Raw genomic sequence first — 13,204 nt, 5'->3', positions numbered from 1 at the left:
CTTCAAACTGCTGACTGTTAAATGTAACAAAAATGTTTACAAACAGTCTGTAATTCAACCTTTCGGTTTCCTACCGTCTGCTCTTTATCTTTGGGAAGTTTTAGAGTATAAAATTTTACTATTATAAAGAAGTCCTGACAATAAAAACCCTAAACTTCACTCATAGACGACATAATAAAAATGCACTGTTTTCAGTATCAGGAACCTGCTGAAGACAAAGACTTTATCCTCTGGCTGAGAAGGCAGCATTTTCCTCCGCGGGCTCATGTCGTCCAGTGGAAGTTCTACATGCGGAAGCAACCTGCCTGCCTCCCTCCCTGGAATGTGCTGCATTGGGAGCCACCTTCAGAGCCCCCAGATTGCCCTAGAAAACACCCTCCCAAAGTCCAGTAAATAAAACCATATCAGCCAGGTCAAAATGACCAGTGAGCAGACAGCCAAAGGGTGAGAGGTCTGGAAGAGGGGCGCTCCAAGAGAGCAGACACTCACAATTTCGCATAGAAGTCACAGAACTCCTTGTAGACTTGGACGTCACTGTGCCTGCGCTGCACTTTGGACACGACCCTCTCATTTTCATTCCCATTAGCCTCGTGGGCACTGTTAAGGGCTGTCCAGGGGATTTCTTCATTCTCTGGGATAACAGAGGGTCGCACTGGGCTGGGGAAGGCCATCGTGGATGTTTGAGAGCTCTGAGCCCAGGCATGAGAGCGGCAGGACGCAGAGACAGGAGAAACAATATCCAGGCCTCCCCCGCTTCCTAGCCAGCGTCACTCCCACTGTCCCCACACACATCAGCCAGGCCCTGCCAGGGACGCTACTGGTGCTTCATGTTAAGAGCTCAGCAGCATAGCACTCAGTCAGCAGACCGGATTTACTGAGGCTTTTTGCAAGTTCTAGAAAATATTCCACAAAGTAGTGACACAGTCTTTGTCAGAGCAGCCTTCCTGGTGGACTGTGGCCATACACACGACTACAGGAATACGGGGCTGCTTTGCAGGCCTTCAGGAGAAAGAAATATCCATGTGCCCTGAGTATTTGTCACCAGGCTTCCATACCAGCGCTATGCTTCTCAACTTTGGTAGGCATAAGAATCTTTTGGAGAGCTTGTAAAACACCCACTAACAAGCTCCCCAGTGAGGCTGATGCTGCTGGCACACTCTGGGGGCATCTGAACCCTTCCCTGATCTGGGCTCCCACATTCCAGGGCCTGACTGCCAGCTGTGCCCTAAGGCTGCCTTTGCCCAGAAGTCCTAAGCCCCTGAAAGTAGCAGCTGTGTCTGACTTTTATTATCTTCACTCCTGGTACTCAGCAAGAGTCCAACAATGGCTTCAACGAATGGACACAACTGGAAATAGGAAAGAGCTGGAGTTTAATTACAACGCTTTCTTTGACGGCAGCTAATCCTATAACTTAGGTGAGCCAATGTTTCCTGGTCTTTATCATGACTAAGAAAGTCATTACACACTCTGGTGTTCTTGTTGTATTCAGTTCTTGGTGTAGTTGTGTTAGCACTGACAACGGTGCTGATGTAGCACCAGGGGCAACAAAAGGGCTGAATCTTTTTCAGGTCTCAGTCCTCCAGCACAGTGTGCCATCCCACCAAAGCCAAGAGAAAGATGGAACTTGTGAAACAAAACCTACAGCACAGGCACAAGGCATGCTGATGGACAGAGCAGGTCACAGGAGAGACCAGAGAGCCGCGAAACCAGCAGCAGACAAGACGCAGTGGAGACTCTGGAGCAGTATCTATAAGTAATGATACCTAAAAGTTAGTAAGTGCTTCCTATCCACCACATCCCCAGGAGGCAGGTATTATTCGCAGATGAGGAAATTGAGGCAAAAAGAGATTGGATAACTAGTAAATAGGTGGTGGAGTCAAGATCTAAACCTAGGTAGTCTGATTCTAGAATGTTAACCCTATGTGAGAAAATGGTTAAACACAATTACTGGGAAGCAAGTAAGTTACCTAGAAAAGATTAGACAGTGATACAAAATGGGACTAGAAGCAGAAAAATCAGACCAAGTCTTCCCACTATGAACCCTAAAGATGTCAGAGTATGGGTCAGAAAAACAAAGACTGTGGACTATGGATCCTGCCAAGGTCCAAAGCATACAGCTGAGGAACAAGGGAATTGCCATTTTTAAATAGCAAGGACATACTGTAGTGGATTGAATTATGTCCCCCCAAACTCCCTGAAGCTTGAATTGTGTCCCCCAAGCTTTAAGTATTACAAACTTAGCCCCCACTGTAACTGCTGAGGGTGAGAAATCCTATTATGGTAATTGAAAGGTGGGGCCTTGAAGAGGTGACTGGATTATAGGACCATGCAGTAGTGAATGGATTAAAAATGGTGGTCAGAGGCATGGTTCTGAGGGCTTTAAAAGAAGAGGAGACTCTGTCTCCATCTCCTCTCCTCCCCCCCTTCCCCTTCCCTCCTCTCTCTCTCTCTCTCTCTCCCCCCCCCTCCCTCCGCCCTCTCCTTCCACTGTCTTGTATTGTGAGACCCCTGGGTCACTGTCATTGCCACCAAGACCCTCACTAGATGTGTTCCCTGGACTTTGGACTTCCGAGCCTCTGAAACTGTAAGTAATAAATTTTATTTTTCTTATAAATCACCTTGTTCCACGTATTTTGTTATAAGCAACAGAAATAGTCTAATACACACACCTCAGAGTTTGAAGTTTTTCCCTTCTATTTATCTACATTTCCTAGTTTTTAGATTTCTTTTTTACAATGGCCATGTGAAACAGAGATTCCAGGAAGGAGAAAGAGACAGACTGAGGCAGGCCGACACTGAGGCCAGAAGCACGCTGCACCGAGTGGGGGTGGCACGGCAGGAGGTGGGGGCTACGCGTGCCTGCTGCCCAGAGTGCTCCTCCACACAGCGTCCCCAGTGTCCACAGCCAAAGTAGCCAGAGTCTGACCTTGGCACAAAGTCTGCCTACAGGTCTAAGTCACATTTGTAGACTCCTGTAACCACCATCCCTATGAAGAAACAGGACTATCCCATCTCCACAGAGACCTCTTTCACGTCATCCCTATAGTCACACACGCTTTCCCTTACCCCACCATCCCTAACCTCTGGCAACCACTAATCTGTTCTTCATCAATATAATTCTGTCATTTGAAGAATGTTAGATAGACAGAATCATGTAGGATATGATGTCTTAAGATTGGCTTTTTTCACTCAGCATAAATCCCCTGAGATCCATCCAAGCTACTATATGCAGTCATGTGCCACATAACTATGTTTCGGTCAGGGATGGACCGCATATACGACAGTGGTCCCAAAAGATTACAATACTGTATTTTTACTGTACCTTTTCTGTGTTTAAAAATGTTTATGTACACAAACACCACTGTGTTGCTGTTGCCTATGGTATTCAATACGGTAACATGCTGTATAAGTTTGCAGCCTGGGAGCCACAGGCTACACTACGTAGTCCAGGTGTGCAGCAGGCTGCACCATATAGGATTGGGTACATGCACTCTGTGATGTTCACACACTTACAAAATCACCTGAGGACACATTTCCTCATCATTAATTGAAGCTTGACTATATACCCATAGTTTGTTCATTTTTATTGCTGACTACTGTTCCATGGTATGAATGTATAGTTTGTTTAACCCTTCACCCACTGAAGAACATGTAAGCACTTTCCAGTTTTTGGCTATTGTGAACAAAGCTGTGTAGAAGGTGCTGTGTGAATGAATACAAGTCCTCATTTCTCTGGGATCAATGTCCAAGAGGGAAACTGCTTGGTTGTATGGAAAGTACATGCTTGGTTTTTAAAGAAACTGCCTGTGATGTTGTGATTTACAACAACAACAAAAAAATGAGGGTACTTCAAAACGTTCATGGAAAAACAATAGAAAGATAATATGAAATAGTGCCCAGCTTGTCTATATCTGGTCTCTGTCCTGACACACAGCTCTTCAAACTCTTGGAATCTCTGAAGTGAAAAGTGTCCTTTGTAAGCTGATGAGAGGACTGGGGTCTGAGGGCTCCTGGATGGTCTCTGGATGGGGCTGGTTGCTAACGAAAGAAGGTGAGGAAAAATTCCTCTTCTAGTGTTTGAAGGAAAACTGTCCTGGTTTTACTCCCCAGAGGAGAGTGGCCACCCAGGAGCCACAAGCAGGGTACACCAAGGGACAGGACAGGCAGGTCCATCTCTGCACTCCACTTCAGTGTCCACAGCAGGTCCTGAAAGTACTCCACAGCACCAGAAATACTGTGCCCACAATAGGCACAAATTGCTCCAAATAAATAGTTCAATGACTCAATCTTAACCAATTTAAGAAGTATTGACAGGCTACTTAGCTCAACCAACAAATGCTCACCCACAAAGGACTTTGCTGTGTAAAGGATATGGAGCCTGGGGAAGGTGGAGGAAAGGGACCAAAATAAAGCTTGTCACACCACTCTCCCCTATCTCCATGACACTCTCTGAGATTAACAGGTCTACTTTACCCAGAGACATTCTGAATCAAATGCAGAGGAAAAGCAACAACGCTCAGGACTTCTGACAAGACCCCTCCCCATGCACACACACAGAGCTGACTTGCTGCCTGCAACTAGCCATCCTGTCTCCACGATCATGAAGACATTCTTATCACACAGGAAGCCTGTCAGAGAGAGAGGAAATATGAGACAGGGAAACCGGGAGAATGTGCACCAGAAGGCACAGTTACCAATAGCAGGACACTAATAAGTGATTTCAGCCATGGGCAGCCTCAGTTTCCGTAAGCCTGCGTGTGTGGACCTGTGAGCACTCTGGGACAGGATCACAGCACTGTGCTGCTTGTTTTGGTTAAGTTTAATTTGCCCACCTCCATCAGCCCAACAGTAATATAGCTTATTACAGAAAATGTGTAAAAGGCAGAGAAGACTCACTCATATTCCTGCCACACAGAGACAGCACTTTAACATTTTGATCTCTAATCTTTTTTAAATACATGTACATGTATTTGACTTTAAAGGAAAATGGGCTATTGTAAGGTGGCTGTTTAGAATTATATTTAATAGCAATGACCAACATTTATCTAAAAGGGCAGAAAATTCTTTGGATGAATACTAAAGTGACTTTTCTCCTGCACTTTCTGCCCATCTGAAACCTGCCCAGTCCCTAAAAGCCTACTCCAGATCTTCTGTGAGAAGCCTGCTTTGAGAGTCCAGCCCTTACTGATCTGTTAAGTGACTACAGCACTTGCTGTACATCCCATACAGTAAACGGGCAAGATTTTAGTAAGATTTAGTATTGTGTTCTGTACTATAAAGGGGCTCTTCATCTCCTCAAGAATACCATGAGCTACTGAAAGTAAAAACCTCTACAGAAGCACCAAGCACCCTCAGTAAGTAATTAATCCAAATGGATGACTTGTGTGATGTCGCCAGACAACAGGACTGGGAAGGGCATCTGGCCAGGGCAAGCACAGGGGCTGCTCCTTCCCCATGCCCAGAAGGCTCTGTCCAGCTCACCTTCTTCAGCACAACTTTCTCTCCTCAGTAAAGAGAGCTCACTCAACTAGAACCGCCGCAGTCTGAAATCTATGCACGCTATCACAAATACTCTCTCACTGGAACCCCGTGGTCACTCAAATAAACAAGAGTGTTTGGTCAATTAAAAAATTCTTTAAAATCTCTCTCACGGGGTTAGGTGATTTTTTCTCCACTTTTTAAACACTTTCAGTAGAAAATGTCTCTGTAGTGGTTCCTTCATGGTTCAAACCATTTCTCCCTTTTGTTCTTACTGTGACCCGCTAACATATTCTCACCCCTAAACATCTCCTTAAAAAGATAATATTGTGTCCTGACCAAAATAGACAAATGTGAGGAAACGTTATATTTCGAATATGGAACAACAGTATTTTTAGTAAGAGTGCTGATTTAAAAGAATGCCCAGATTACCAGGCGAGTGCCTCCAGTGCAGCCAGGAGTTCCTCATATGGCTTTGGTGGCCATCAGCACCAGACTTTCTGGCTCTAAATTACATTCTTATTTTAGTTCTGACTCAGCCGGGGCTATCTCATTGAGCACTGACCTTCAGCTGCATAGAGGAAGCCAGCAGGAGTTTTTATTTTGTGACTAAGCTTAATGTGAGGTCTACTTTCCTCAATGATAAGGTAATACAAAACCATGAGAATTTCAGTATGGAAGGACACAGAAGAAACATTTTATTCAAGTCAGTAAAAACAATTAAACCTTTCAAATTCAAATCTACATATCTTTCACTGCCAGCTATTTTCTTTTTGACACAGAACATGTTTTTATGTGTATTTTACTGCATTAAAAAGCATTTGAAAATATCGGCCAGGATCAAGCAAAGGAACTGAAGAGAGAGAGAGAGATATACATATATTTGCTAACTTTAAAAAGTTTTTTTTTCTTTCATTAACTTCAGATTTTGTAAAGTGTATACAGAAAGGCAAGAATTATTTTAGCTACCATGACTTAAATTTTATCATATGTGCAATGAAAAAAGATGTAGAAATGATATAAGGTTCCAGAAAGCCTGTCCACCACCAGCTGATGCCAGTGTGATGACGCCCAGCGCACACGGGGGCCGCGGATTCTCCCAGGAATTTCTGGATGCTCTTCCTGCCCTCAGCCCCTCTCTCTCCCTACAGAGCTCACGATCCTCTCTGAAAGCAGTTCAGAGGGTTAAATAGGAAGCTCTTTGGTCAATTCCTTAGCTCTTCTCAAGAAGAAGTATTCTATAAATCTAGCGATAATGTATAAAATTGCGGTAGTTATGCTCTCAGACACCTGTTCATTTTCTTTAGGGAGTGTCACTGGACTACTGGGGCTGGCTGTGGAGTCACTGCCGCCTCTGCGGGTCCTTCCTGGTAAGCAGCGCCAATGCTTTGTCAGCAGAGGGCACTGGAGAAACACAGGAGGAAGGGGCTTGCTGTGCAAGAGGACGCTCTTGGCCTGCAGGACATTCTGCGGCACCAGGTTCCTCAAGGACTTCTCTAATGTCCAGCTCCCGCGGGGCATGGCAGCCAGCAGCACCCACCCCCTTGGCAGTTCTTTAGGGGGTGCCTCAGGTAAGTTACCTCACCTTGAACAGCCTTCCCCTGCACTCTTCAGGGAGAATTTCCAGCAAGCTGCGCCAGTGACACCTCTGCCATTCTGTGAGCCCTGGCGGTGTGTCCTTGGGCACAGAGGGCAGGCTCCTTCTTGGGCTCTCCTTCTCAGCCCAGGGATCGTGGCTGCTCCTTATAACAGCTATTCCTATACTCTCAGCTTTTTCTCTTCTTTTTACTAGCTAATCCCTTATTACTCCAATACCCTGTTAGAGTTAAATAATTCCTTCTATCTTCATATTAAATCTTTTCCGTTCAAATTACTGGGTGGATTTTCTCTTTTGATTGGAACCAGACCGACAAAGGTGGCCTATGTCAGGACTCTGTAGCTGAAGGTTCTTGGACCTTTTGGGCCCTTTATCCAATGAAGCACATGTCCTACTTAGCAACTTAAAACTTTTGTATTTGCATTCAAAACTAGGAAAGGATAGAGGAGTGGGATATCAAGTAAAGGTATAGCATAACAAAATGGTCAGCTGAATAGGAATCCAGGTCAGTCTGTCTCACTCTTTGTTTCTCCAAGGCAGAGGCCACAAATGGATACATCATTGTTCAACCCAAGGCCAAAGGATATGGCAGCCCCGCTCCACCAGAGTACAGACCCTTCCTGACAGCCCTCTCTGGTACCAATGGCATGTTCGGGGTTCCTGTAATGTTTTCACATTGGTGTTACCCTAGTAAAGATGCAAACAGGGAAACACACTCCATCTTAGTCCTCAAGAAACAAGAGAATATAGGAGCCCGAGATCTTTAGTGAGCCCTCCCTCCTCTCAAAGACTATGCGGAGTGTGAATAGCGCTGCGAGCCTCACTTCACGCTGTACAGATCCTGATGCATTCTGCTGCTGCTCAGCGGTGAGGGCTGCATGTTTTCTTGTCATGGCCATTCCTCTGTTTCCTCTTCCTGCCATATTACCCCCTTAATATGATTAAGCAGCAGCCTGCTTTCTAAACAGTCCCTCGATTTCAGAATATTGGTGGTAAAAAGGATGACGGGTGCTGCTTAACACTGACGTGCCTGGCATCTCTCAGAGGCATGGTCAGAAACCACAGCTTTGAGGAGGCCTGAAAGCCAGCCCCGGAGGCCTTTAAGACTTGCCTCAGGCACACACTGAGTCCTACATCAGCTCAACCGTGTTTTGGGGGGGGGGGGGAGGATCACACAAAATCTAAAATGTAACACAATAATAGTGCGAACAATCTGTTATAAAACAAGCTTTTTAAAGATGACACATCACCTCATTATCTGTTTTCTGATCATCTACCTCTCTCTCAATCTCCATAAACATAAAAATTAAGTTGAAGAGTAGGTGTGCTGAATTAACATGAAGTCACTGAAAAATGACCACTGTGTGACAGCGGGCAGCTGCTAAAAAAGAGAGCACAGACGAGCCCCAGTCATTCCTTCCCTTCCCTTCTACAGATATCCCAGCAGCAGGAGAGCCTGACTTAGCACAGGCCAGTGACTCCACTCGACCAACTTAACATGAGTCTGCTCAGCTCGCTCCCTGCCTCACCCGTTCAGCAGGAGCCTTAAGGACCTCACTCCCTCCTCCTCCCCCTGGAGCCTCACCTCACCACAAACCTCCAAGAAAAACTATTTCTAAAGAACAGTGTGCAAGAAAGAGTCAAGAGAAAAGGCTGGGAAGGGAAACAAACACCATGGAGCTGAGCGAGATTATTTCATTTTTTTTCACACATGTATGTGTGCCTATTAACACTTAATTACTTAAATGATGTAAGATAACTGCAAGACAAGGACCCCCCCACATGCCACTCTAATCCTCTTATAAACACAACTGTAGAAGGACAAAGGACCGACAAAGGGAGCATGAAGGGAGGTGATCAGGACCAGAGTCCAGAGTCTGCCACACAGCACTCCCTCCGCACGCCACAACCACAGGGCATCACTACTTTTGCATCACACACCACAGTCTCCAGGGAAATCCCGTCAGGAAAAAAACAACTCTTAAACGCTTCTGACTAGACAACACACTCTTTTTTACATATGGAGGAAACTGAGGTTCGAAGAGGCCCATCCTCACAGTTTCACTTCCTAAAATGCTAAACAAGCTCACGCAAGTCATGAAAAGATGAAATGTCAAGAGTAACTACTTACTCTTTTTCTGAGATTCTCAAATGGAAATCTTGTTACATAACTCATACTTGTATTTTTGGGTCTGTTCTGTCATAATCAGAAGCCCTAAAAAAGTTGATTGTTTTCTGAAATGATCTGTTATTTAGCTATTTCTGTTTTTTTTTTTTTAAAGATGACCGGTAAGGGGATCTCAACCCTTGGCTTGGTGTTGTCAGTACCACACTCAGCCAGTGAGAAAACCGGCCATCCCTATATAGGATCTGAACCCGTGGCCTTGGTGATATCAGCACCACACTCTACCGAGTGAGCCACGGGCCAGCCTTATTTAGCTATTTCTATTATGAGAGAAAGTTAACTCACTGGTGGTTGAATCAATCCATCTCAGTCTCTGTCTCCTCTCTTTATATATATAAACATATATGTATATTTTATATATTATATATATTATATTTTAAATATATTTTATATATTTTTGTATATATATTTTACATTTTATATATTTAATATATTTATATATTATATATATAAAAATAAAACTCTGATGTTAAAATGTAGCCATTTCATCTCAATACCATTCAACAATGCCTTCCTTTAAATAGGTACAACAGCACATGGCAATAGAGACGTACAAAGGTGATAGCAGTAAGTTTCTGCTGAATTGAAGAGTTGGTTATCATGGCCACCAAACCTATTAACAGTGCTTTAAGCACATATGATCAAAAAGCATTCCTTTAAAAAAAAACCAAAACTTGATAAAACTAATTACTGTCATATTTATCTTCAAAAACAAATGCACTGAAATTTCCCTCCACATTGTAAAATATACCAAAACATAGTCTGCACTATTTCAACTAAGTAACATGGCCTTTACTAGGGGGGTGGGGGGGGACTTGGAAGGAGGTATAACCACAATCTTGTTTTTAAAATCCCTATTTATGCTACTACAATCTATTATCTTCAGAAGGCTATAAGTTTAGTTTGGAAAGAAAAATCCAAATACTCCATTCTGATTTCACTGCCTATTCAATAAGTGATCCAATAAATTGCTTTCATAGTTCATTTCATTCACTTATTCGTTCATAAATACTAACTGAACATCTACTAGTTTAAACTGTACTAGTCACTAGATGAGAGGTAGAAATGACTCCTAGCCTGGATATGATAGTTACCTTCACATAGATGGTATCTGAAGCCATACACACTGAAGACCATGGGAAATACTGCAGAGGATACAAAGAAGAAACTAAAAAGAAGTAGTAACTAGTAGGAAAACTAAGAAAAGGCAGTGCTGGGGAGATGAAGGGAGAAGAAAGTTTTAAAAAGGAAGTACTACTGCTATCAGATTCCAAGGTGAAGTAAAGGAAATGTAACCTGAGTTTCAGTGAGACCCTGGGTCAGGAAGGTGGGCCTCCCTCTCCCTGCCACCTGCAGTGGAATGTTAGCATCTGACCTGGGCTTGCAACCCCACACTCTCACATGTGACAACGTAAACTCCAGCAGTGGCCCCTGCCCACCCTCTCCCAGCGTGAAGCCTTGGCTACAGTGTCTGCTTTCTGATCTCCCCAGCTCCTGCCCATTCTGAGCCTGGTTCTTCAAGCTTCCCATTTTTGTAGACTCTGTGAGCAATGTGAAATCTTTCCAATAAAATGACTTTTTAAGTTAGCCAGAGTCTGTTGCTGCTGCTCCCCACTGAGAACCAGGACTGATAAAACAATGCAGGGCAGTGAGGGGCAGTGAGGGGCAATGGGGTCAGAAGCCGAATTTCGAGGACTGAGAATGTAGGTTAGATGGATGAGCTTGGAGAAAACCATGTTAAGTGAAATAGGCCAGGCAAAGAAAGAGAAATACCACAGGTCCTCACTCATGAGGGAAGGAGAGCGAGAGCGAGGGGGGGGGAGGGAGGGGGGGAGGGAGGGAGGGAGGGAGGAAGGAAGGAAGGAAGGAAGGAAGGAAGGAAGGAAGGAAGGAAGGAAGGAAGGAAGGAAGGAAGGAAGGAAGGAAATAATAAGTTGAACTTTCAGAAGGAGAGAGCTGAACTGTGGTTACTAGAGGTGGGAAAGGGGGAGGTGAAGGGGGATAGCAAAAGGCTGGTTAGTGAACACAAAACAGCTAGGTAGGAAAAAAGTTCTATGGGTATACAGTCAAGCTAGGCATCTACAATTAACAGTAATTTACTGCATGTTATCAAATGGCTAGAACAGAGGAGACAATGTCTTCATCACAAAGAAATGATTAAGTTTTGTAATGATGAATGTGCTAATTACACTAATTTGATCATTATGCATTATATACATGTATTGATATTCAACTCTGTACCCTACAAATACGTATTATCAATACATTTCAATTAAAAAAAAAGAAAAATGTAGGGTTAGGTAACAGAGACTAAAGTTACAGTGTTTCTGGGACATTCTGTCCAAATGGAGGGAAACAGGAAGAGATCAAAGATGCTGAAGAAGGAGGAGTTAGACACTGGAACCGTCCCTTTAGAGTCAAGACAAGATCTCATCTGGAAGGCAGGCAGGTGGAGGGTAAACCTCAGAGACAGAGGGAATCCATTGGAGCCAAAAACAAAGGCAGTCAAATTGAAATAAAAGAGAGGTACAACCGTACTATCTTTGTAACTTTTTTGTAAACCTAAAATTATCCCAAAATAAATATTTAAACAGAAATAAGGTGGCCAGAGAGAAATCTTATATCATCCAGCTCTAAAGGGTTCAGGAAAGCAGGAAGGAAGCTGCAGGCAGGAGAGTAGAACGTGGTTAAGAAAACAGCTGATGGGAGAGTTTCAAATAGCTACCATAATGAGCATGATGACAAAAGCCAATCAAAGAAGAAGACTGCCCGGCAGTAACCAGGAAGACACCGAAGCTGTAGAAGAGAAACCTATCTTACATAATTTATTCATCCAGAAGTCAGAGTGTGAAGGGCTGTGGATTGGAAATTGGTCGAGGGGCAGGTCCCAGGGGATGACAACAGCCTGGATCAGCTGGCCATGCAGAGTGCAGGATGTGAGCCACAGTCAGAAGAGGCAGGGTCCTGATTTCAGAGATGAGAGGGTAAGGGAGAGTCACAACCACACATGCATGAAAGGAATGCTGGACCAAGGCTGCTGTCAGAGGACAACAATCTAATGGATCAGTGATGTGTGACCACAGGGGCTAACTGGGCCATGCTGACAAGGGAGTATGAGAAGAGTAAGGATGACAACAAGCTATCGTGGTTTTCATTTATTCGTGCAACTCAACAAATTTTCACTGAGTATCTACTACATAGGTGCCACTGTGAAAGAAAAATGGGTGGAAAAACTCCCACAACAACCCACATGAATGATCAATGCACAGCTTTGCCTTCAGACATCTTACCTGGTAGCAAAGGAACTGAGACATGCATACAGCTAGCAGTGACATGAGCTAGCTGGGTCCTGTGATACCGGAGAGGCACATGGTGCTGCGGAGGGCAGGGGGTGCATGACAAACAGATGAGGCTGGGAGCACAGTCTCATCTCTCCACCACCTGGGTAAAGGGAGGTCATGTGAAAGTACCTAACAGGGCTAGGGTCACAGATCTACATTTGTTAGTTTCTTTCCTGGATTCTCTCTGTTTTTACTCAACACATGTTTACTGAAGCCCAACAGTAAAGTGAGAAATGGAAATTGGACTCAGGGAGGAATACAGCCGGATGGAAAAAGAAACATGGGAAGTATGCGGCACTATATTAACTCATGAAGGTGCCCGCCGACCTTCTAAGATAGCGATTACTGAGATATAAACACAGATTCTGAACAGACAAACACAGGGAGCAAGTAAGAAGCAGACAGCTGACACCCCTCAGTGAGGCTCTTATTCTGCACGCAGGGTATATTAGTGGTCTTGAAGTACCCCGACTTCACCTCTTCCAGGATCCCCAGGCAAGTTCGATTACACGTCCACACCTGTGTGGTGGACAGCCACTAAGACACCGCAAGACCTGCCTCCTGGCACTGACACCTTTGCATAATCCCCTCCTCTTGAGTGTG

The 13,204-nt window shown here is 44.3% G+C and overlaps 1 protein-coding gene across 8 annotated transcripts in view; it reads right to left on the bottom strand.

Annotated features, from left to right (window-relative positions):
• LIMS1 (LIM zinc finger domain containing 1) overlaps positions 1-13,204 on the bottom strand; it is a 162,439-nt gene that overhangs the window by 34,582 nt on the left and 114,653 nt on the right. For 7 of the 8 annotated variants that reach the window (XM_063085782.1, XM_063085777.1, XM_063085784.1 and 4 more), the window contains exon 1: positions 490-751. The exons of the other annotated variant lie outside the window; for it this stretch is intronic. In XM_063085782.1, the coding sequence (XP_062941852.1) occupies positions 490-671 (182 nt within the window). In that variant the 5' untranslated portion in view covers positions 672-751. Of the gene's footprint in view, positions 1-489; positions 752-13,204 lie in introns of those variants that run through there. 8 annotated transcript variants of the gene reach the window in all.

The sequence above is a fragment of the Cynocephalus volans genome, chromosome 2, assembly GCF_027409185.1.
Source record: "Cynocephalus volans isolate mCynVol1 chromosome 2, mCynVol1.pri, whole genome shotgun sequence".
Lineage (NCBI taxonomy): Eukaryota > Metazoa > Chordata > Mammalia > Dermoptera > Cynocephalidae > Cynocephalus > Cynocephalus volans.
Note: the sequence above shows the minus strand (reverse complement) of the source record. Positions and strands in the feature narration are given on the sequence as shown.